The sequence below is a fragment of the Colossoma macropomum genome, unplaced genomic scaffold (assembly GCF_904425465.1).
Source record: "Colossoma macropomum unplaced genomic scaffold, Colossoma_macropomum, whole genome shotgun sequence".
Classification (NCBI taxonomy): domain Eukaryota; kingdom Metazoa; phylum Chordata; class Actinopteri; order Characiformes; family Serrasalmidae; genus Colossoma; species Colossoma macropomum.
The window spans coordinates 1,325,850-1,350,936 of record NW_023494785.1 but is presented as its reverse complement, the minus strand read 5'-3'; the positions used below and the strand labels follow the sequence as shown (position 1 = coordinate 1,350,936).

At 38.1% G+C, this 25,087-nt stretch overlaps 1 protein-coding gene across 1 annotated transcript; it reads right to left on the bottom strand.

The window, feature by feature from the left end:
- Nucleotides 1-135: 135 nt before the first annotated feature.
- Nucleotides 136-25,068, bottom strand: LOC118812814 (rano class II histocompatibility antigen, D-1 beta chain-like). Its single transcript, XM_036577950.1, has 9 exons — nt 25,002-25,068; nt 13,578-13,844; nt 8,539-8,823; nt 5,348-5,473; nt 4,641-4,757; nt 4,485-4,511; nt 4,140-4,181; nt 3,969-4,031; nt 136-1,277 (listed from the first exon to the last, which is right to left on the bottom strand). The coding sequence occupies exons 1-9, from the start codon at nt 25,066-25,068 to the stop codon at nt 1,225-1,227; spliced, it is 1,047 nt and encodes a 348-aa protein (XP_036433843.1). The 3' UTR covers nt 136-1,224.
- Between the last annotated feature and the right edge of the window lie 19 nt (nt 25,069-25,087).

Here is a 25,087-nt window from a genome sequence, read left to right as displayed (position 1 = left end):
TATACTGATCAGAGTGCACAAATACAAACTCATCTGATCCCTAAGAACTACATATGGAATGGTGTAAACATGAGGAACCCAGTCTCTGTAGAACCCCGTTTATCATCCTAGATCTTATTTAATCAGAGACACGTGGACAGTTTGAAATAAAAGCTTTATTTGGAAATATAAAAATAGTAACTGCCACAAGCCATAAAGTACTTTCAAAAGTGCAATACAGAAAAACTCCTGCACTGCAATATTTAACCTCCCACATAAAAACTCTAAACCAAGCCAGTTTTTGCAAACTCTCTTCCTTACATATGACTACATTTTCTCAAATCCAGTCAACACCCAGGTATCTTCACCTACAATATCCCAGCAATAAAAATGGTCCAGTGAGGAAATATAATTTTTAGTATTAGTAACAGGCTGGTGCTGATGAGCAGGAGAGACAGGGAGACTGAGTGTTTCTTTATGGGTGAATCGATATGAACGTGCAACTCTAATAAACTCCTCACCGCCGCTCATTTTAACACGAGGAGCTTGTTACCTTCCTTTTCCAAACACTTTGGTCATAATATTGCGACCTTTCATAGTATTAAAGTCACTTTAATGTCGTAATTACACAATATTATTATCGAAATATTATGACTTTCCTCTAAAAAATTACGATTTTATTCAAAAAAATACTTTTTTTTGAAATATTGCGACTTTTTTTACTTGGAATATTATGACTTTAATCTCGAAGTCAAATGTTCATTAAATAAATATGTAGGATCAATATTAATTTAGTGTTAGTAACGTCTTTACAAATACTGATGTATTTTCCCCACTGAGTCGTATCCACCAATGAGAGAAGCCATTTTGCAGACATATTGGCCAATGAAAGTTAAGGGGGTGTTCCTGATGTGGGCGTTCTTGTTTTATCGAAACGTCTCTCATTGCAGTTCGACTGTTTTAACTCACGTTTCCTGACCTGTCTATTGTGATGTGCCTATGTATATTTGCTATCACAATGGTAGTAAACATGTCTGACTACTGTCAATTTAACATGTTCACTAGTGGTTCTGTTTAATATACTTAAACATCATTTACACTGTGGTCAGCAGAAAAGTTCTGAAATGTATGCTGAGGATTGCGTCTCAAGTGCTAAAGGCCTTGATATCTGAAATGTACAGTAAAATGCTGAAATCATTTGATTGACTCGTTGAGTTTGCTGGTCTGAGGTGTTGAAACAGCAGATTAAGCAGTAGCAGGAGCTCCATTCATGACAACCACGTGTACGTGTCCATTACCTGGAAAAGGCAGAGAAGAATAAGGACACTGAACTACACCTACATTTTCGAAAGAAAGCCTTAAGTACTGTATTATGTTTTATAACGTTGGACGATCGTTTTTCAGATACCAAAATTTTGAAATGCTAAACACATCTGGCACGAACTGGTTCAAAGTTTAGAATTAATCTGTTTCCAGTAAACCAGGACTAAACATTTCTTAGGTTCTTCATGAACTTGAAAACAATGAACAGCGTGTAATGATCAGCATGTAAACCAGGATACCTGCACAATCTAACTTACAGCTCATTTCTATATTAATAAAATTACTGTGGATGTAATAATAATTTATTCTTCAGGGGGGTGATTTGCTGTTCCATTAGTCGTCACTGCCCCATTACCTAGAAAAAAACATTAGATTAAGAACATACTGACTTTGAGCCTCATTCACCAAACTTTACATTGTTAAAATTGCTGAAAAAAAATGAGAAATATTTATTAATGCAGTGTGATGATGTGATTGTGTAGTGTCAATATTTATGTAAAATGACATATTTAAACACTGTATTACTGCAGTGTTTCGGAACATAGAATATTTGTTTGCATTAATGTGCATGTAAAATAAATGCGTTCACTTTTGTACTGGATTGGACTGATGGAATATTTACTACACTGCATTTTCAATGAGCGCTGTCACTGTATTAAAATCTCCCAAGATCGGCCTAATTTCATCAGCCCTCCAATCGCTGCTTAGTAACTACTGCTATCAGTCATTGCCTCAAGTCTTCAGTTTGTAATCAGTGCACGTCATACTTGTAACTAGTATGAGGACAAAGTTTCAGAAGATTCAGTCTGGAAAGAGCAATGAGAAAAACAAATTAGCAGTGACTGGTGCAGATCTCAGAACAGCTGTGGTTTAGCCGTAGACTGAACTGCCCGCTAAGTTTACATCTGTACGAGACGCTGCGGTACCCAGAGTGACTCAAACTTCTTAGGATTTACAGGTATATAGCACCCATTTTATAGGCTGACAATACAACAACATAACTATGATTCAAATTTAACAGTTTAACAGACTATTTTTTTTAAATGTAAACTAAAATAATTTGTTTTCTTATTTGGTCCTCTCGTAATGTTCCTAGTCACCATGTTTTAGTCTAGTTCCAGTAGGTGCTCAGTTTAGGCTATAGGCTACGTAGTTGGCTATAGGAGCGATTAGAAGAGAAATTAGAGTTGTGCTGTGTTGCTCATAAAATACTACAACCAGCACAAGAAAGTTCAGTTTACCAGCATATTGAAGGCTCAGTATCATGTAACTATGATGAAATCAAAGGACATTTGGCTCCATTTTGTCTTACTGCCTGACTGCCATGTGCTTAAATGTATTATGTATTATTTTTATTTTCTATTTTTTTCCTATTGTTGGTATTATAGATGATGTAGCTAATGGTTTCAGATATTTAACTCCGAACTTCAGGTTGTTAAACTATTACACTCAAATTAATACACACTCCTACCAGTGAGTCTGATAGTACAGATATGCCAAAGATAAAACTGATGAGGAACAAAAGTGAAATGTGCGTGCACTAATTTTACAATCAGATTTGACCTTACATAACTTGTATGAACATGGGCCACTGCCAGCAAAACAACAGAAGAGGACAAGATGGGTCAAAACAAAGAGAGACACTGCAATAAAAAATCTGTTCAAGGTTTGGGCTGAAGTTAAAGACCATTTAAGTAGCTTAACAACACCTGTGGCCTTATATATGAAAGTGTATTAATTTTTAAATGTATTTATTTATTGTATTTACTTATTTATATTACACTGTTCTCCATTTCCCCCAATTAGTTCAGTCAAATTTAATGAATTAATTTTTAAGGCATTAAAAAAATAAATAAATAAAAAGTATTGGAATCTTGGCTACAGGCTACCACAGGACACAATGACCAGATATGGGGACACCAATCAGTATCTTACTGTAACTGTACTGTATTAAACCCAGACAAATCTATAGTAGGTAGAGAGCTGAGGAGTATCATTTTTATGCCTACATGTCCAGGATTTTTTCCTGCATAGAGAATCACGAGGCGGCTGCCTCCATCAAATTTCACACTGCCTCCAGGTCTCGACGTAACTCTGCCAGGAAAACTCTGCCTTATCATAAGCAGATTTCTGTCATTTGTGACTGTAACTGTGGCCTTACGCTGAGTGGCAGTGCTATATCGTAATCAGCACAGTGCACTGGGAAAGGCACTGCACTGCCAAAGAGGAGGAAAAGGGTAGAGCGTCTGTTTTTACATTAATTCTCAGAATACCCTGCTGGCGAGACGCTCGGCTCCACAGTTAACAACAAGCAACTGCTGAATTTCTGATCAGAAGCGTTAGCATGTTTGTTTTCTCTGGTTTAAGCCTCTCTGAGCCGTTACTGCATTATCTGTCGTACTGGAACTTGTTACTGGAGAAAAGGGCTACAAAAACCGAAGCTGCTCTCACACTGAACACAGCAGGCTGTCACTCTGCTCAGCTGCTCAGTCTGTAGAGCTGGACTGGTCTCTCTCTCAGTCAGTACTTGCAGGACATTCCCTATACAGTAAAAACTCCCTGTACACTGAAAAGCCCTCAGACTGTACATGGTTATTTCTTTGTACCTGTCCATCATGAGAAAAGCACGTCTTGAGTTTTTAGACGTTTATGATGAGAAAAATTACCAGAGTCAGATGATCCATTCACAATGTTTTCATTGCTGCTATTGGTTGAGCCAGTTCCCTGTCCTGAGAAAGAAACAATAAGGCCACATCACAACTGAGTTACAGTGGAGAAACATTTATTATTTCCAAATATTGCTTTTCTCAAATGTTTTTAAAGTGGAACATCATTACCAGAGTCAGAACTGGCGTCAGAACCACCACTAGCTTTACGGTCTGGAGGAGAGTTCAGTAAAATATGAATGAAAATAGGTAAAAAGAGCTACATTGTGTGATTAGTATGTCTTAAACCCAGCAATGTATCTATCATTGCTTTGCCTTTGAGAAGCTATTAATGTCTCAATTTATTGAAACGTAGTTAAATCAAGAAAATAATACAGAAAAAAGAGCTTTAAAACAGGCAACATTACAGTCTTATATAACAGTAAAGCCATAGCTGCTGTCACAGCAGTGCTGTACTAATAGAGTGATTCTACTGTAGAGTTTGCTGAGTAAGAATGAAACTCAAATAGAACTTACCAGCTGTCAAGAGTGGTTCAGTAGCACCTGAAGAAGAAGTTATATGTAAAAAACTGTCAAGTTTTCTTTGTGGTTTTATTAAACATGTTTCTCAATATAGTGAAAATGAAAATGACTGTGATCTGTACAGCGCAACAAAATCACAGTGACACTGACCATTTGGCAGGGCTTGCAGAGCAGTCGCTGCAGTCTTCGCAGCACCTGCAGCACCTGCAGCACCTGCAGAACCTGCAGAACCTGCAGCACCTGCAGCACCTGGAATGCCTGGAATGCCTGGTAAATAAAAAAATATTATGTACATGTAAAATGAACTTTAACTGCTGTTTGGTTTTCAGAATTGCATTTTTATTATTGTTTATATTTTTGTTTAGTCAAAATAATGGAAAAACAATATTTGATGCTAAGCGATGATAAACTTGGAAAAAGACTGACCTCACTACATAAACCATCAAATAAACAAGGCCATTTCAGACCTTAACATTTAATACTAACTTCAGCTAAAAAGGAGGGACCATTAGCTCATTTCACACTGACCAAGAAGTATTTAAGTAAATTCACCACTGTGTTCTGAACATTAGTTAAGAACTTTTCTGAACTGTTAGTTTTATGATGACGAGATCTTTTTTTTTCTCCAATATAAATTTACAATAAACAGGTGCACTGGGATTTTCTTTCATGATGACAAGATCTTAACCACACATCTCCCTGGTGATGAGCTTCTTCCTATCATTGTGCATCTCATTTTAAGGATGAAGGTGCTGAGGTGGAAGCCTGAGGAGGCATTTTTTCCTTTTGGTAGTCAATTTTTAATAATTAATCTTTATACTTTGAACACAGTTTGTACTGACATAATCGATACTTACTAATTATCCCCTTCTTTATAAGAGTGAAGATGATCCCACCCGAAGACAGCAGAAGCCCCACCACTCCGCCAGCCACCGCTCCAACCGTTCCTGAACCTGAACTCTGGCAGTTATTGCACTTTTTGTCTGTCAACAGAAGTGTTGAACAAAATCACAGAGCTGTATATTTTTGTTCTACCATGACAGTGAAAACATGCTGTAAATCTAAAGTGGACTCTCTTCTATCGTTCATCTGCAGGGGTGACAGATTTTGCTCAACCCGCTGCAATACTGCACCAGCATAAAGCTACTGAAAACATTATTATTCTCTACAAATATTAGTCACAGCCAATCCCAGTCTAGTGTACTATTGCAGGTTGTCTTCTGCATCAGTACTGAACTGCTGCTTACGCAACACCAGAACTCAGGAGCCTGTATGAGATTTAACAGAGGACTCCTTCAATTTCAGCCCTCCATCAGGTCCCAGTGACAGAACCCAACTCTGTACCTGTATGAAAAGTGCTCAGCTTTGGTGGCTACTGCAGATGCACACACAGTAGCTCTGTTTGCAGCACCTTTTCTCTAGAAAATGAAGCTATATCCACAAGGGGGCAGGTCAGAGCTCATAGGTAGCTGGCTAGCAAGCAACTCATGACTTGAGAAGACAGAGACTGACAGCAAAAGTGTTTTTCCTATGGTTATCATGGTATGTTCTAACCATGGTACGTTCCAACCAGGGATAGAAAAAATATCACAGTACAATTAAGATTTCTGTCTGTTTTTGTATATATAATCACAGTAATGGGTATTTATGTACATTTTGTCCCAATAAAACCATTTTGGAAGCTTAAACAGGAATTACAGATTTTTTTAAAATCTCTGCATATTTAAGTGGTTAAGATGTAAACAGAGCCGTTCAGAGTGGTTTGGTGTGAAACGCTCCGTTCTAGAGAAACTTACAGAGTCAGAACTGTTCACAGTGGTGGTGATAGGAACCAGACGTCCACCTCTAAAAGCTCCCTCACAGAAAGTTACTACATGAAATGGTTATTAATACACAGCCTGATGTTGTAGACATTGTTTATAATAATTTTGAGAAGATTTTGGCCTCAAATGTATTTTTTAATCTACTCAGGTCAGATAGATACATGTTGGGCGTTGTCAGGCAAAACAGTCCCAGAGGGAAACTTATTTTTTTCTGTTTTGCTACTATTTAATAAAAGTTCAGAAGACTCGTGTAGGTTCACTGGAGGTTCTGGATAGTAAATAAAATGTCTATATTTGTGTTGTAGTCATGGCAACCCCTGGTTCCTATCACCACCACTGTAAAGACATCTGAGCCATTTCACACCAAACCACTCTGAAAGACTCTCACACACTGAGTTATAGGGGGATCGTGAAAAACCTTTTATCAGCTGAAGTAAAACAAAATAATAAAAACTGAACAATATATGGACAGATAAACAGAATGAGATAAAGGGGAGTGTATCTAAAGCACAAAGCAGCTTCTTTGGCAAAAATAGAGTGAAATTTTGCTTTATGTCCAAATTTCTTCAGTCATTTGTCTCATATGTGTTTACACTGGCGCTGCTGGAGTTTAGTTACTGTTACAGTCACTCATGTTAGCAGTATTAGCTGAGAAGCTGTCAGGCTCGTCATGTATAGAAGACCAGGCCCCGACATCGTCCAGGGCAGCTCTTAGAGTGAAGGGCACTCTAGTTGGAGAGCCCATAAGTCTCCAGGCTAGGCTAAAAGCTAATGGATAACCAAAAGAGGTCGGCTCGTCATTCCACTCTCTTGTCCCCTCATTAACTCATTAACTCTTTACATTCTGACACTCCTTTAACAAACTGGACTACATTACCTTTACTACACGGGAGGTGAGTGAACTGGTGAGTTTAGCACTGTTTGTATGTCTGTATATTAGCTGCACTAATGGCTTATGGCACTGTGCCATATCTGTATAAAGGAAATGATGAAACTCATACAGATGATCAGGTATATCACTCACTATTACTAAGTACTCGTTGGAAATATCATTTATATATTTTTCTCTTGCCTGGCAGGTTCCTGCACATATTCTTTCAAACAATTTATATCATTATAAAATGAAACTACTCATAGATACACTAATTCATCTCTGTAAAAGGATCTGTACCATTCACTTACTTCCTCCTTATTTCTGGAGAGCACATCAATGCCTGATCACATGGTTAGCTGATGTCTACTTCAACTATTGATTGCACATGTTTCTTGACTTACAGCAGATCAGTTTTCTTCTTTAGTAGGCTAACTGCACAAACAGCTGCCTGTATGTGTTTACAACTGAACGTATATTATCCTGACCAGGGGCCGATTTAGTGATGCTGGAGCCCCGGGGCGAAAGACAGGAACGGGGCCCCTGGATGCACATACACTACAATAAATGATATCTTCACAAGTGAAATCATCCTAAACACAGTGGATATATCTAATATTTCTCATTTTGAGATTGGTGTAAGAATAAAAATATTAATGTTGTTTCTACACATGTTCAACTTGGTTCGAGTATCTTATTACGTGAAATTATGTTTTAAGAAATAATATTTGAAACAAGAACAATTATCTGCCAGTATAGTGAGATAATTTGGTACAGAGTAATGCAGAATTGAAGTAATAAATAGTGAAATTACGTTTTCCCAAGAAGTAATAAACAACTTAATCCCATTACAGTTGGACAGAAGTAATCAGTGAACCTTCTCTCCATAATGTAGGATCATTTACTTATCTCGTTCATACCAATCTGTTTTTATACAGCTATCACATAACAACATGGAATAGTCCATTATAAATATGATCTGGGGGAGCTTAGTGCAAAGACCACCCCTGTTCCTGACATAATCCTTAACAGATTTACCAACAGCTGCAGGAGAAACACACTGTACGCTAGAACTGCTCTCAGACTGGGCTACAGCAGATTAATAGAACACTTCAAATAAAGACATCATTCCTGCAAACCCTGCTCTCCTGGCTCTCTTTGGGACAGAAAACATTTACAACAATATTAATATTGATTAAAGTGGGGAAATACTTTAAAGCTGCCCTCATCATGTAGTTTTGGGTCTAGTCTCTGCACATCTGCCATTCTGTTAAACTGGGTTTAGATTTACACTGAGAAACTAATTCTAAACTATAAAAGACCAGAAATACATTAGGTACACAGATATAATTACCCCATTGTTTAATTACTGGTGTGTCAAAGGAGCTGTGAGTCACATAACAGTTATAATCTGCTGTATCATCTTCCTGGATCTCCACACTCTTCCTCAGCTGGTAGGTTCCATCACCATTGGGTCTGACTCCTGAAGATCTCAGTAGATGTTCAGGCAGTGAAGTGCTGAACTTCCTCACACTGATATCCACGCTTTTGGGGTAGAAGCCCGTGGCCAGGCAGGTCAGGGTCAGCATTCCTGAGTCAGTTGTAGATTTCTTTGCAAACACATGAACATCTGGTGGAGCTGAAAAGGAAATGAAATGCACATAAATATTGTTTTAATTTTTTAAAGATGTCTCAAACATATTATCATGGGAATCAGTCAACACTGCAGGGTTTGCACGACTTTGGACTACAGTTATGTGATGAATTCTGAATCTGCAACGACTAATTGCTGATGATATCAAGAATAAAACCACAGGAGAAATCTGTGAAGCCAAACTCCACAGGTCAAACCAATCAAACGGGCTTTTCGGGGTTTGTGACTGACTCAGGAGGAAAGCAGTGTCTGCCTTCACTTCTACAGGGAGAAGAGAAGTCTATACTTGTCGAGGTTGAACAACGCAGCTGGTAAAAAGCTTAATGCACATGGTCATATAATTTCATCCACTCTAGCCAGACAAACGAGACTCGTGTGTGCAGCTCAAGCCCTGCCCGAAACATCACATTAGTTTGGTGAGAGTGAGGTTTCTGAGTGTGGAGCAGACACGATGTGTGGTGCTGCTATAGTAGTTTGAACACGTTCTGAATATGTGTGCATGTACTGCAGAACTTCCGTGGGTGGATGATCACACAGACAGCATTTGGTTAGTGTAGGCTCATACTACATATCTGTTTTATATACAAAACGTATAAATATATTTGTATATTTTATTTCATTTAAAGTTTGTAAGTCTCTTTTTTGACTTTTTTTTTACTATTTTGGCAAACTGCAGTGTTTAAAGCTAAGCAAGGTCGATTCCTCGTTTCTGATAAAAAGCATCAGGTGGCGTTCTGTGCTGTTTGAATTTTCATAAATATTTCATATAATACTTTACTTGGTGATCCTGGACTTTTCAGACGCTTGATTGAACAACTGTTCTGGGTCTTTAACTTTAACTTAAATTCATTTCACTTTAGTTTTAAAATATTTAAACTGGTAGTTGTCCAGCTAAATAAACTACATTTTTAATGCTATTTTGACTACCTGTTTATCTTTCAGCTGTGCACATCATCAGTTGCTTAGTAACAGACATAATCAATTATACACCGAGTGGATTAGGATTTCCTTGATACAAGATGCTGAGGCTGTATAACAGAAACTTCCTGTTCTTAGACCAAAATGAAGATTTGACAAGGTCAAGATAAAGTTTGCCACAAATTCATAAGCAAATTTTCATTTAAGAACTGACGTTATATCTTATTTCATCTTACCTCAATTCAGATATTCTAATCCACTCGATGGAAGTGGATAATCAATTGTTATGTCTATTACCAAGCAACTGACCGTGCACAGCTGAAATAAAACAAATAATGAAAATAACAGAGAAATGTGTTGGAGCTATCCTAAAGTTATGACAATATTTAGGAAACGTTGTCTAGTTAGGCTGTTTATAATACTGTTTTCTTATCTGAGGATAAGATTATGAAGTTTTGAACTGTAATTCTGTAAAAGTTATTGTCCTAAGTGAAGTTGTCATGGTGACCGAACAGTGTTTCAAAGACATTTTTGTAGACTAGCCCCTGTAAGAACAGATATAGTTCCTAAATTTGGGCACAGTTTACTTCTGTAACACAAATTTGTGGAAAATCTTATCATGACCTTGTTTCAGTAAAATGGGTGTTGGATTCTCTTGTTTGGTGCAGACCATCGTCAAAATGGGTTCCCACCAGCAGTGAACTGAACCCGGGTTTAACTGGGAGCGAACATGTGATTATTGGCAGACCACGGTTCAGCTGTTGGTGCAGACCCCAGTACAGGTGGAGCTTTCACACCTGCCGAAACAAACTGCACTAAAGAAAACGTATGATTGGTCCGCACCAAACAGCCTAGGTGTTTAAGAGCTCTAAATGAATCTATGCAAATATGTATGTAATATTTACAGTCGTGGCCAAAAGTTTTGAGACTGACACAAAATTTGGTTTTCACAAAGTTTGCTGTTTCAGTTTTATGATGACAATTTGCATTAACTCTGGATTGTTATGAAGAGTGATCAGATGAACTGCAATTAATTGCAAAGTCATTCTTTGCCATGAAAATGAACTTAATAACATTTCCACTGTGTTTCAGCCCTGCCACAAAATGGCCTGCCAACATCATTTCAGTGATCTTCTCAGTAGCTCAGGAGAAAGTGTTAACATGGACGAGGCAGCTGATATCACTCTGTCATACTGATTGAATTAGAAGAGCAGACTGGTTGCTTTAAAAGTGGGTGGTGCTTGAAATCATTGTGTTCTTCTGTTAACCATGGTTGCCTCCAAGGAAACATGTGCAGTCAATGTTGTTTTGCATCAAAAGGGCTTCACATGCAAGGACATTGCTTGTACCTAAATCAACCATGTATCGCATCATCAAGAACTTCAAGGAGAGAAGTTTAATTGCTGTCAATAAGGCTTCAAGGCGCCCAAGAAAGTCCAGCAAGTCTGTCTCCTTAAATGGATTAAGATATGGAATCTGGTCACCACCAGTGCAGAGCTTGCTCAGGAATGGCAGCAGGCAACTTTGAGTGCATGTGCACGCACAGTGAGGTGAAGGCTTTTAGAGGATTGCCTGGTGTCAAGAAGGGCAGCAAAGAAGCCATTTCTCTCCAAGAAAAACATCAAGGACAGACTGACATTCTGCAGGAAGAACAGGGACTGGACTGCAGGGGATTGGGGTAAAGTTATTTTCTCTAATGAAGCTCCCTTCAGACTGTTTGGGACATCTGGAAAAAAGATTTTCCGGAGAAGAAAAGGTGAGCGCTACCATGAGTCCTGTGTCATGCCAACAGTAAAGCATCCTGAGACCACTGATGTGTGGGATTGCTTCTCATCCAAGGGAGTGGGCTCACTCACAATTTTGCCTAAGAACACTGCCATGAATAAAGAATAGTATCAAGGATGATGATCAATTTGGTGATGAACCATGCTTTTTCCAGCATGATGGAGAACCATGTCACAAGGCAAAAGTGATAACTAAGTGGTTCGGTGAACAAAAGATTGAAATTTTGGGCCAGGAAACTCCCACTGAGAACCTGTTGTCAATCCTCAAGAAGTGGGTGGACAAACAAAAACACAGAAATTGTGATAAACTTCAAGCACTGATTAGGCAAGAATTGGCTGCAATGAGTCAGGATTTGGCCCAGAAGCTGATATCCAGCATGGCAGGGTGAATTGAAGAAGTCTTGAAAAAGAAGGGTCAACACTGTAAAGATTGAAACTTCATAAACTTCATGTATTTGTCAATAAAAGTTAAACTTATGAAATGCTTATAATTGTACTTCAGTATACCATAAAAACATCAGACAAAAAGATCTATAAACACTGAAGCAGCAAACTTTGTGAAAACCAAAAAAAAACTTTTGGCCACAACTGTATGCAAGTATGTACCAATGGGAAAATCCAAAGGAAAATTTATTTCTAAATAGAGAACTAAAATTAACAGCCAATCACGATAAACATAATGTAAAAGGCCTTTTGGTATCCCTGCCTTTGAACAGCAGAGTTATAAATTAAATTTATAAATGACTGATTTGAAAACAATAACCAGTAAAAACAATTCTGACACAGCCTTAAAATACAGTTTTGCCCTTACTTAGTTCACAACACACCTGTACCAGGTATTCAGTGTTCTTAATGACTTGGTTCAGGTGTGTTTGGAGCTGCGTTAGAGCAAAAATGTGGAGCGGCTGGGGGTCCCTGGGGGCTGGTTTGTGAAACAAAGGTTTACATCTTAATGACTATGAGCGTTGGGTCAAATGAGTGTAACAGTGGACTCATCACCTGAAATTCTCCCTCCAGTCACCTCAATAAAGTTGGTAACACTGATAATAATGAGAATGATAGTTTTAAATACTCACTCAGTTTGGTTTCAGTAGTGTTGTACTTTAAATACTTCTTCAGCCAGTGTACACAGTCTTCACATGTCTGATCAACAGGTCCAGCGTTCCACTCCTCCTCCAATGCTTTAGCCTGACTGAGTGAGGCTGACCATCTCCTCGAGGTCCAGTTATAAGAGATTAGGTTCTGTCCATCGTAGCCGTATTCATTAGTGCAGTTTAACACTGACAGCGAACCACCAGAGTCCTTTTCAACCTCACAGCCGACTCTCCACTGCAGAGTGTGACCATCTGAAACGTAAATGAAGAACAGAGACCAATATAAATGATCAGACACTCTAACATTTCATGTTTTAACAGAATGTGACTGTTTTGTTTGTGTTTGTAAGGTATGTATATCACACTTTGTGAATGCAGCTGGCTCTATGATAACTTTATCACTAACTAGGCTAACTACTCTATCTGCTGTTAGCTCCTCCCAGAAACAGGGAAAACGTATTTCTCACAGACTAACATGGTGCATGCAGGGAGAAAGTCTCCATCAGCACCCAGTGTTACAGTAGTTAGCTTTATTGTTAGCTTTAGCTCATCTGAAGATGCAGCATATGTTACTCATCCAACATGAAACCTACTGATGTCCCTCAGTTATTTTTAAATAATAAAACATGTTTCTTCTGCATGCTGCTAAATATTTGGATTTATTTTATTTTTAGCATGCTATTACCTGCAAATGTAGCCTCATTTTTCAAACCAAGTCCAAAGTAGTTTTTAGATTTTTTATTTTTCCTTTTTCCTTCTTCATGGTTAACAGAATATCCCTTCACTGACACTTCCAGATAGAACATATCTAGACCTATATTAGTCTGGAACAATTTGAAGCTTTTCCCTGAATTCTGAACGTCATTGAACCCAATGTTTTAAATGAAGATTCAAATGAATCTTCTGCATGAAGATCATGAAATTAAAAATAAAAAGTTCTCACCAGACTCAGCATGTCTGAAGGTCTCCATCTGTATGTTGAGGATCTTGTTTAACTGTTGTCCATCGTTCTTCAGCTTTTCAGTGCCTTCTTTCCACTCATTCTCCTTCATCTCCTTCACCCAGTCCTGTTTAGGAGTCCTGACCCTGTCTGTACTGCTGTAGGAGTCAATCTGTCTGTCATTCAGCAGAGTCACTGCACTGAACTCAGAGACTCTGTCTGTAGAGCTTTTAGACTGGATAGAGTAGAGATAATACAGAGAGTGTTTATCTGTGGAGAAACAGAGAAATTAATGATTTAATGTTAAACAATGATTTGATTATAGTAAATAAAGACAGCGCTGATTGAGAAACTAAACAATGTACCCTTTAGGTTAGGTTAGATTATGTTAGATTAACTGTATTTGACGATAAAAGACAAAGTAAATTGTTGCCAATGATGACTCAATACAGTTTAAAATACTCACTCCCATTGTTAGGGACTTACATCTATTCCATCCATTTAAGTTTTGAGTTTTAGCTACACCCTCACCAGAATGTTCAGATGTCAAAGGGGGCTCAGTACAGTCTGAGCTGTAATGCTGACATCCTACTACAGTGTGAGAGAGAGGGAATACAGCAAGCTGTCTTTGAGGTTGAAAAGAATGTGTTTTACCAATGATGCATTACTAAATACTAATGTGTGTGTACACTGCAAGTGCTTTTATAGACAGTTCTGATCAATTGCTTTTTCAATTAACTTAAGAGTGTTTACTCCTGACTACTAAGCTCCCAAATCATAGCTTTCTCATTGACATTAATACATCAGCGTGTGTGTGTGTGTGTGTGTGTGCACGAACACAAATTAACAAATGTTAATAGTTTTCTCTTTGTTTTACTTTGGAGGTGTTTGTGGAATAAACATTTTAAAGGTTTGTAGTTCCCTTTCTAACATGAATCGCCTAATAATATAATGATAAGCTAATCTTAATTAAGGATGAAGACTGTTTTGTCATACAAGATGCATCATAGCTTTCTGCTTGCTGATGGGGCACCCATGTCGTGCTGTAGGTGCCCTTTGTATTTTTTCGCCCCTTCTCTTCAAACAGTCTGAGTCCGCCACAGTCACTCTTCCTCTCAGAACAAAACAGTACAACATGTACAACAGTACATTTTCATACCCTTTAGTTTTATATATATATATATATATATATATATATATATATATATATATATATATATACACTTTTAGTTGCACTCCATACATCTTGTCCTGACTGCTGGCTTTGATTTTATTATTCTATTTAAAAACAGTTAAATAATAAAAATGATAAAATTATATGTGGGGAAGGTGAACGTAGTGTAAAACTCATTTAAGGTACACAATAAGGTCTTAAAGAGGAATTCCACAGATACTTCTAAGCTCCTGCGTAATTAAGATGTAAACAGGGTCATTCAGAGTTGTTTGGTGTGAAATGTTCTGTTCTAGATAAACGTACAGAGTCACATTGTTCACAGTGGTGGTGATGGGAACCAGACGTCCACCTCTAAAAGCTCCCTCACAGAAAGTTACTACATGAAATGGATATGAATTCACTGCCTGATGTCTGAGACACTGGTTTATGATAGTTTTGAGAAGTTTTTGGCCTAAAACTTACTTTTTAAAACATGCAGGTTGTTGTGAGGCGAAATAGTATTTTTTTTAGCTTTAGTCGTTGTGCCGGCTCACAGTTGCAGTCAGTAAGCGGCGCTGGCCCAGAGCGGGCCGCTGTTGGCGTTTATAGAGTTCTGTTTCACGCTGTCTAACCACCGTGATGTCAGAGTCGCTGTGCAGCTCACAGTTTTTCATTTACAGACATACAATACAGACATATAATAGACATGTAATAGAACAGACTGAGCTATAATATCGAAAAAGTTATCTACTTTTCTAGCTTGGACGGTGAAATTTGTTCTACCAGGACTCCTCCTTAAGTGTGGGACGTTCCAGCTCCTCTACGAACTGGTTCACTGACTAAAGTCTGTTTCACAGGTTCACTTTTCACGCTCTTACACTGCTTTCAGTTTTAATAAATCCTTGGAAATAAGCTTACATTAGTGTGAACTTTGATTGATCCTTAATCATCATTGGTTTATTATCTGTGGAAATGTTATATCCATAAATGTAAATAACTAAAAACTAACCCAAATGTTACACTTCAAAATAAAAAATAGGTCATGATATGCAGTTCCAGGACTGAAATACACTAAATCCAATCAATCAATTATTAAATATAGATTATAGATTATATAGATAATAATATAGATTTAGTTCAGTTCTCTGACTTTTTAAGCAATTTTTTCTTTGTGTACCTTGTTGATTTTACAGGAGAAAATACGTCGGCAAAACCGTGAATACGTTACCAAATAAAAATACTTCGAGATGTTTATATGAAACGTATGCATCATAGAGTCTGCATGAAAAGTAATATTTGAATAGCAGGCAGGTCGCCAACATTTTTCGACCAATTAAAACACGGCAAAGGAGGAGCTGAGCAGTCTGACTCCGCCCCTTGGAGGCTCGACGCAGCAGCGCGCGCTTTCTCCAAGCGTTCGATTTGACTGTTTAAACAAGCGCGACCGTTAGGAGCCGTTTAACGCTCAGTACCCCCCGCGTTACCGACCCACCACGGCTTTAAAACGGGTTTTAATCGAGTTTGTACGGAAATCTCTCCAAAATGTCTGTCTTACTTTATTTCCTGAGACTATGGTGCTCTGTGCCCAACGCTGTTGGCCAATTTAGGAGATTTCAGCTCTGAAGACCGAAGACTCCGCGGGTGGAATGAGGACCGCTACCCGCTACACGGGGACCGTAAACCCTGCATTAAAGGTGAGCAGTAATGAGGGTCTCAGCCAGGCAGTCTGAGCTGAGCTCTGCACTCATACTCAGCGAGGTCAGTCTCCGGGTCAGTCTGACAGGAAAATCACCAGCGTTAGCGTTAGCGTTAGCTAGCTAGGCTAAAGTTAGCCGGTTGGTCTGCTGAGGCCCTGCAGTGCCATTAAGCGCGAGCGCTGCTGTCTGATTTCAGCAATACAGAGAGGAGCTGATTGGTGTTTAGACTAGCTCGCAGCGCGAGTACTCTGGAAGGGGACGGTAGAAAAATGAAAGAGTGGTTAGACTGAATGTAAGACTAGGCTACATCCCTGTAAAGCTCAAACTAGAGAGTATCAGTATCACAGGGTAAAGGCCACAGTCAGTCTGAGTGTTTGAATACATCCACACTAAACGGAGTTATTTTCCAAAACTTTGAAGAAGACATTACTTTGGAAACAGCCAGTCGTTCTGTTTGATGCACCTTTTGGGCTCATTTTCAACGTGTATTTGAACAGCAACAAAATCGTTGCTTCCTGTTCGCTGTTGACAGCCCCATAAAGAACTGCGTATTAAGTGTTATCTTTGTCTTTGAGTGTCATATTTTGCTGAATGTCCTGTTATTGCTATTATTAATATAGTCACATTTTTTGTCCTGTACAGATCATCATTGCTGAAGAGGTGAACATGTCACTGGAGTAGTGTCATCACAAAAGCCCAGCCTAAGACCCTCTTTACATCAGAGACATTTACAGCTTTGTATCTATAGTAGGCTACACTTATGTTATTCTGATGTTCTTTAATCTGTTTTTTTCTGTTGTGTTTAAGTCAGTTTAAAGGATTAACTTCAAAAGACTAAGTAGGAATGGCTGGACAAGGAAGTGTTCAAATTTCCAGGTAAAAACCTGCTGAATTGTCACCTGCTGTGCACAACATTAAATTAATCTATGTGGTGGGATAGAGAGAAAAAATAAAATAATTTAAAAGGAAGATAGGAGACCAGCTAACAGTATTACCTTTGTTTTAGGTATTATCTGCAGCTAGCAGTGGTTATAAATGAATACATTCGCATGCTCAGTGGTTCGTTTCCCCAAAACAATTTCAGAACAGAGACAAAACTAACAAAGGATGTGAGAAAAGAAGGAGTCAGTTGTGCGATCATTTCCCAAAGTGCTTTGTAATTCAAAACTTAAAGCTGCACTATAGAATTTTTTTGTTGTTGTGAAAATTGAAAAAGTAGCTTTACTGACTGAGGAGAAAAAAAAACGTGCTGAAGTCTGCAAGTCAGTAAAGCTAGTCATTTAAAAGTTATGGCTGTAACCATCGCTGTCTATAAGGACGAACAAAAAAGTTTCCCGTCTCCACTCATGAGATTTAACGCAGAAGCAGCGCTGTTCTGATAGTGATGTAACAGCTAGCTTAGCATACTCAGAGGCGCCGACGCAGTATCACAGGCCTACCTAGTTAAAGGGGGAGAGAAGATTTATCATGTTTGCATCTGATGAGCCGTGACTCCTTGACTTTGACGTTTTGAGATGTTCGGGTATGCAGCACACATAACAACAACGCTATAATAAAAATGTGAGAGTTCATGAGAGTAATTAACAGATTATGCTTGTAAAACTCCATATTTTGGTTTTTTTTTTTTGTTATTTGGACCACTCATAATATTGCTAGATGCTTTAGTTCCAGTACCTGCTCTGTTTAGGCTACAGACTCCGTGTTTAGTAGACTATATTAGCGATTAGATGAACTTAAGTTGTACTGTTACCTATGCATAGCATCCTACATCCAGCATGAGAGTTCAGTGTAAACTAGCATTTTGATGGCAAAGTATCATTTAACATAATTCAAAAATCAGCAGGTACATTGGGCTGTAGTTTGTCTTTCTAATTGTATGAGTATCCTGTGCTTCATATAAGCCGGGGTTTGGTAGAGACGGACTTTTATAATGTATGTTTAATGTGTGCTTTTTCAGCAATCGATGAGGACCAAGGAGCAAGAGAGAGAGAGAGGATTGGTAAAATGGACTAAAATCATTTTGAAACTATCACCTGATTTAGTAATGTCAGCATGTATTTAAAGCTGAAAATGAAGATGTAAATCAATAGTTAAATGAATTAAATAAACATAAACAGGGTAACTGGAGGGTAAATTAGTATACGGAACAGTAATAGCAGTTTATGGAAGAATGGAGGTATGGGAAAGGAACAAATGAAAGGAAAAAGTGCATAACAATTATGGATGGGTAAACAAGGAGCAATGATTTAATTAAAAAAATCCCTGGAGCAGAATTTTACCGTCGGTGTAATTGGTATTATTCACTGTATGATGGTTACTTTTCAGCAAAACAGGCCTCATTAAATCTTATAGCCTAGTTATGGCCCTGCTGCACAGGCAGCAGACTACATAATGATGGCATTCATTTTAGTATGGATAGCTGCAGAGTTGGGGTAATCACTAAAAAAGGAATTTGTTACAAGTTACCAGTTACTTTTCTCAAATTGCAGTGGGATTATTTTACTTAATATGTTTTTAAAAGTACTTCCTTTAGTCAGTACTTTACTTCTGTATTACTCTGCACCAAATGGTCTCAATATATTAGCAGACCATTTTGAGTGTTTTCAGCATTATTTCTTAGAACAAGCAAAATTTCTGTCAATATAATGGAAAAACTCCCTTAATAAAAATTAAGCAAAATGTCTAGAAATATGGTAAATAATCTCATAATATTCTTACAACAATCTAAAAATGAGAAATATTGGAAGTATCGACTTATTTTCTGCAGTGTAGACGGTTGCATCTAATTTAAAAATGTGTATCCAGGGGCCCAATTCCTGTCTTTTGCCTGGGGCCCCAGAATTACTAAACCTTGGCTTAAGTGACTGTGGATCTGCCTCTGTCCTTCAGGCAGACAGTGTGTGCTGCTCTGGAGCTAAAGGGAAATGAAATCCTACGCACTGCACTGCACCCAGGCTGGGTATGCATGGACACAGAGGAACAACGGGTGAGTAGGGAGCCATATTTATGAGAGAGAAAGCCAGAAAGAGGGCAAGCCTAAAGCTAATTCTTAGTGGAAACAGATCTGGGGCTCTTTTGTGTGCCATCCTAAGTTCAATCGTACTGTATACCGCCAGCATATTACTAATTTCAGGGACAAAAAGGAAGATACAGATGGAAAGTATAAGATGGATTTTTACAGATGTATTCAGAAGAGAATAATGCTGGGATCAGACTACACAATATTTTTGTCTTTCACGATGGTCACTATGTCAGATTAGGCAAACGTAGTGTCATAAATCTGTGCCGTGTCTTGGTTGGGAGACTGGCAACACTACTAAGTTTGACACCAACCAGTCATCGTTCACGTTCTTGCGCCAGTTCATAGGTCGTTGGGGAGGCAGGTCAAGAAGCTGTCCATCAGATGTGCTATGTGTGATGAATGGACTCATTCCTAAGTGGCATGAAGAGGACAGTGTGGATTGTCTGTCCTTCAGAGAGAACTTGAGGTAATGAATGTGTTAACATATCAAGAACGTTAAATGTAGCTAGCTAGCTAGTGGTTTGCTGTATGTAAACAGATGCGGTGTTTGCTGCTCCTCTCTAACATTTATCTTTTTGGAATCTGTCGTGGTTATACCTCGAGGAAACTTTAGAAAGGCAGAGGTCACAGCTCAGTGAACAGTTTTATAGTTCTGCCTGACAACTGCAACAGCAGCTCCTATCATTCTCTTTGCCATGTTTACATCTGCATGACAGATAGCGCTCTGTCATTGTCACGCATCCCTCAGGCTCAGAGGTCTCTAGGGACTCCATTTCCCAGAACCCCCAGGGTAATCACATGATTCTCAGCCCTCCATCTTCCTCCAATCACCGCTCTCTGTCGCCTGAGTATTAACTGATTACACCTGTTCTCATAGAATTAGTTGAGTATAAAGCCTGTGCTTTTAGTCTAGTTCGATGCGAGGTATTGCTTCTTATTCAAGAGCTGCTGAGCGGTATTTTCTTCTGTCTATTGTGATTTTCCGGTTTTTGACTCTGTTTGCTGTTTTTGACCTTTGCTCTTTTCGCCTTTGCCCTTTGGACTTTGTTCGCCTTGTTATGTTTGTCTTTTTGTGTTTCTTGCCCTTGCTGGATTTGACCTTTGCCTGTTTTTTGACCACGTTTTTGGATTACGACTCAAACATTAAAGCCTCACTCTCTTTTTTTAACCGCGAGCGTCTGAGTTATTCTGCCACGTTACAGTCATCCTATTGGTCAACTTCAAGGAATGCGTTGAAGGCAATGTCAAATTAAACAGAAAAATTTGATGTGCTAGACTTCATCATCGGGGTGTTTTGGGGAGTCCCAGATGCCCCATCGCTGTTCTTTGATTGTCACACTGCAAGAGCTGTTCATCATTCCCGACGCTCATATTCGGGCTTGACACTGGAAATCATGTCATAATCGAGCTGAATTCTTATAGTCTGATCCCAGCATAAGATAATCTGTCCGTGAAACTGATCTTCCATAACATACAGCACATTCTGAATATGCAGCCAAGCCTGCAGATACTCCTTAATTTAATCATTTTGTATGCGTCACGCTATTGGCAAGCATAACAGCTGTACACAAAGTGCTATGTTGCCTGATGCTGGGCCTGCACACACGATACACATCACTGCATTCTGTACTAAAGTACCAAGTTATTAAAACTCAGTCTGCTGTTCATGGAATTGCTGGAAACGTTCATTTGTTTCTTGACAATTTTAGGCTACTTCATGAACTACAGTGCTATGCAAAATTTTTATTATTAATTATTCATTAAAATTTTATTTTATTCATTTATTGTTCTAAATAATAATGAAAATAATAACAGTAGCAATTGCTCTTCATGATTACTATAGATGTAAATAATATGTTTCATGTAAGTAATGCATCATTCAAGCCTTTGAATAATAGACTTGGCAGTTTTTATCTATTCATAAAATAAAAATTTTGTTTTGTAAAAAAGCAGTGATCTTACCCTGTTAGGAAAATAAAACAGTGCTACTGTCAGTGCTCTTACATCTCTTAAAGGGAATGAGAGGAGGTGATCTGATTGGCTGTTCCTGCACCACACCTAACCACACCTTTTGGTTATTTATTCGCTCTAACTCTGTTCTGTTTAAAGTTGTGTTGCTCTGCTTCAGGTTGGAGCTGCCATGCAAATAAGGAACATACCAAAAATTTGTCACACGCATCAGCACGGTGATGTTATGCCTTATTTTTCCGCTTGCACTATTACCATGAAAATAGAGCCCCTGCAGCACAGTTTAACCAGACGCCTGGTATGGCGCTCTCTGCTCTACCCAAGTTGTGAGATAGCTCTACTTAGACACTACGCTTAAATTTAACATAGATTTCTACAGTAATAGAACTGTAAATATTCAGGGTATATGTGGAAATACTAGGGATGGGCAGAAGGCTATGTATTTTGGTTTTCTGAAATTTAAGTTTACTTATATTTTGCCCCTGGTGATCTTTTAGCCTATGGTCATGTGCACAACCTAACATAAAATAAAACGTAAGATATTTCAGTAGGATTTTTTTGCCATATGATCATGAACTTGTGCAAGCTGTTTCATTATATAAGCAGTGTATAGCATATAAACTTTGTCAGCCAGCTTCTTGGACAAGGATTATGCCTAGTTTTGGACAACACAGGATTTTAAATGAAGATTTTACATTAAAAGGAAAAACAGTCCATGACTAGGCGTAATTCCTGTCCAGGAAACCGGCCTTACATGTAGGCTTTGTTTAACTGATTATTGCCATAACAAAGCTAATTTCCACTTGCGTCTCTATGGGATTGTTACAGAATGTATATAATGGTATACATAACAGTGTATTCACTTTCATATACAAAGTTTGATACTATTTGGGACAGCTGTAGTTTATAAACTGACATTTAAATCATGTAAGATATGCATGTGATATACTGTTTTCAGTGAATCCTTTGATATTGGTATTTAAACCAAAACTGGTTGTTAAACAAAGTTGTGCTTTTATGCTGTGTATTAAAGGAGAATTCCACTGTTAAATGGTTATGGTGTAAACAAAGTCGTTCAGAGTGGTTTGGTGTGAAACGCTCTGTTCTGGAGAAACTTAAGTTAGAATGGTTCACAGTGGTGGTGATAGGAACCAGACGTCCACCTCTAAAAGCTCCCTCACAGAAAGTCATTGCATAAAATGGTTATGAATTCACTGCCTGCTGTCTGCGGCATTGTTTTACATTAGTTTTGAGAAGATTTTGGCCTAAAACATATTATTAATGGTGGTGGGGCATTGTGAGTCAGAATAGTCCCCAAAGAAAACTTTTTTTTTTTTTCCAGATTTTTTTTTATTTTTCCATCATCAACATTCCATGTAAAACTCAGAAGACATGTAGGTTCACTGGTGGCTTTGGGTAATAAATAAAATAGCCATATTTGTGTTGTAGTCATGTTAATACCTTCTTCCTATCACCATCTCTGTAAAGAAAATCAGAGTCTCTACAATCAACCATTTTACACCAAACCACTCTGAATGACTTTCTTTACATCAACAAATTATGCAGAAATTATGTAAAAATTACTAATGTGAGTTAGGCAGTTGTACTGCTTCTATATTCACAGGAGCATTTTATGGTGAGAAATTAGTTGTTGTGAATTTTATCCGTTGCACTAGCTATTGTTTATTTTAAACTGTGTTTATGTATAAGTAGCCCTTTTAACTAACCTTTTTCCATTCTGTTTTTCTATTGCTTTGTGTAGAATCATGGCAGAATTTTAGTCAGCAGGACCACCAGCATGATAGTTCCACAAGTTTTTAAAACAAATTCTGCAACAATTCACAGTGGTTAATATTGATCACTAAACACATAAATACACATCTGTCTCCCATTATTTGTTTACTTACACTAAGCTGAAAGTTCATTAGGAACACCTGCCATGGTGCACTTTGCAGGTTTATAATTACAGACTGCAGTGTTACTGCACAATTTGCCTCTATCCCTCCCTTTAGTGGTAGGACACCATCATAGCATATCTACATTGTGACCGACCCTGGTCTGATACAGATATACCACATGATCAAAAGTATGTGGAACCAAAACCATCAATATATATACATCTGTTGAGTTTTATATGTAGTGTTAATGGTGGTAAAATAGTGATAAATCTGACAAAAAAAGTTTTTTTTTTTTTTTTACTTTTAGAATAACTGTTTTAAACAATATAAAACCAAGATTAAAATTTTGTAGGTTTACAAAAATGTAGGAAGCTGTAAAAATTAAGAAGAGCTGCAGACAATTATATTAAAATAGAGAAAGCTGTATAGCATTGAGAATAAACTTTCAGAATGTACAGAATGCCTCACATTTGAAAGACAATGATTGCGTAGCTATTCATAGTAATTTATATTAAGAACTTTGTATAAATAATTGTGTTTATTATTTAATGACGTGACCTATTTTTGCCATGTCATAATTTCTTTTTGTTTCAAAGTACTTTCACTTCTGGACAAGCCTTTGTTTTATGTTTTGGTGTCTAGTTTATAATATTTCAGTCAACACTGTTATTATATGACTAATGATTCCAAAGTTTTAAACAGTAGTTCAACAGCAATATTTTTATGACCGTTTTTGTAATACCTTTCTGTAAAGGGCTTTTAGAGGCGTTATACTTTTAAATACATGATAATATTAAGAAATAGAAGAAAATGATAATACAAACCTTTTTTATTTATCTATGTATATTACTTATAACAGTGCACATCTGTTCATACCATAAAATTGGAATATTCAAGAAAATTATGTTAATTAAGCACTAAAACTGGCCAAGTCTGCTGGCCCAACTTTGGGTCGATGTTGAAAAAGACACTGGCCCTAGTCTGGCTGCCGACTTTGGCCCAGCCTCAGGGAGAGTCGGCGAACGGATTAGAGCCAGCTCCACGCCAGCATGCATCGGCTGACTGGGTTAGTACAGTACTGAATACAGCACTCCTACGGTTTACTGTACCACAGCATGAACTGGGATATCTAATAGACCGAGAGCGGCAGAGGACAGACTGAGCACTATCTACTCAGTACAGAGACGATTTCAACAGTATAGAGTCAGAATAAGATACAGAATAAACTCTCTACACTCCGAGTTTCTGCTTTTCCTCTTCATTTCCTGCTCCATACTGTCATTTCCTGAACTAATCTCTCGACAGCAGCACAACTCCTCAATCTACAGACTTTCTCAGCTCTACTGAACTTCACTCGATCCAAAACAACAATCTCAGATTAGTTTTCTCTGTTCAAGGTCTCCGTTTCAGTTCAGCCATTCGTTCATATGTTACCTGATATTATTCTGTTTATACTCCACACAGTGTTTCACTGTCTGTACTCTGGAGAATCTTTAGTTAGGTGATTAATCAAAGCTGAAGATTCGCCAGTTGAGGCCTTTAATGACCACAAACATTTAAATACAAACTGAGCTGAACCGAGCTGAACTGAACTGAACCGAACTGAACTGAACTGAGCTGAGCTGAACTGAGCTGAACGGTCTTTAGGACAGAGAGGAACTTCAGTCAGAGTAAAGAGAGAAAACTCACCTCCAGCAACATCAGACAGAAGAAAACTCAAACCCAGCAGCGCTAAAACTGAAGCTGTGTGGATCATCGCCGTATTCGGTGTGTCT

What these genes read in the sequence shown, in the direction of transcription:
- LOC118812814 (XM_036577950.1), bottom strand. Translation starts at nt 25,068, where the DNA reads ATGATCCACACAGCTTCAGTTTTAGCGCTGCTGGGTTTGAGTTTTCTT. An exon ending in ACCAGTAATTAAACAATGGG is followed by an intron (nt 5,474 to 8,538) that starts GTAATTATATCT and finishes TTCTGTTGACAG; the next exon opens with ACAAAAAGTGCAATAACTGC. An exon ending in TATAAAGAAGGGGATAATTA is followed by an intron (nt 4,758 to 5,347) that starts GTAAGTATCGAT and finishes TTTATTTACCAG; the next exon opens with GCATTCCAGGCATTCCAGGT.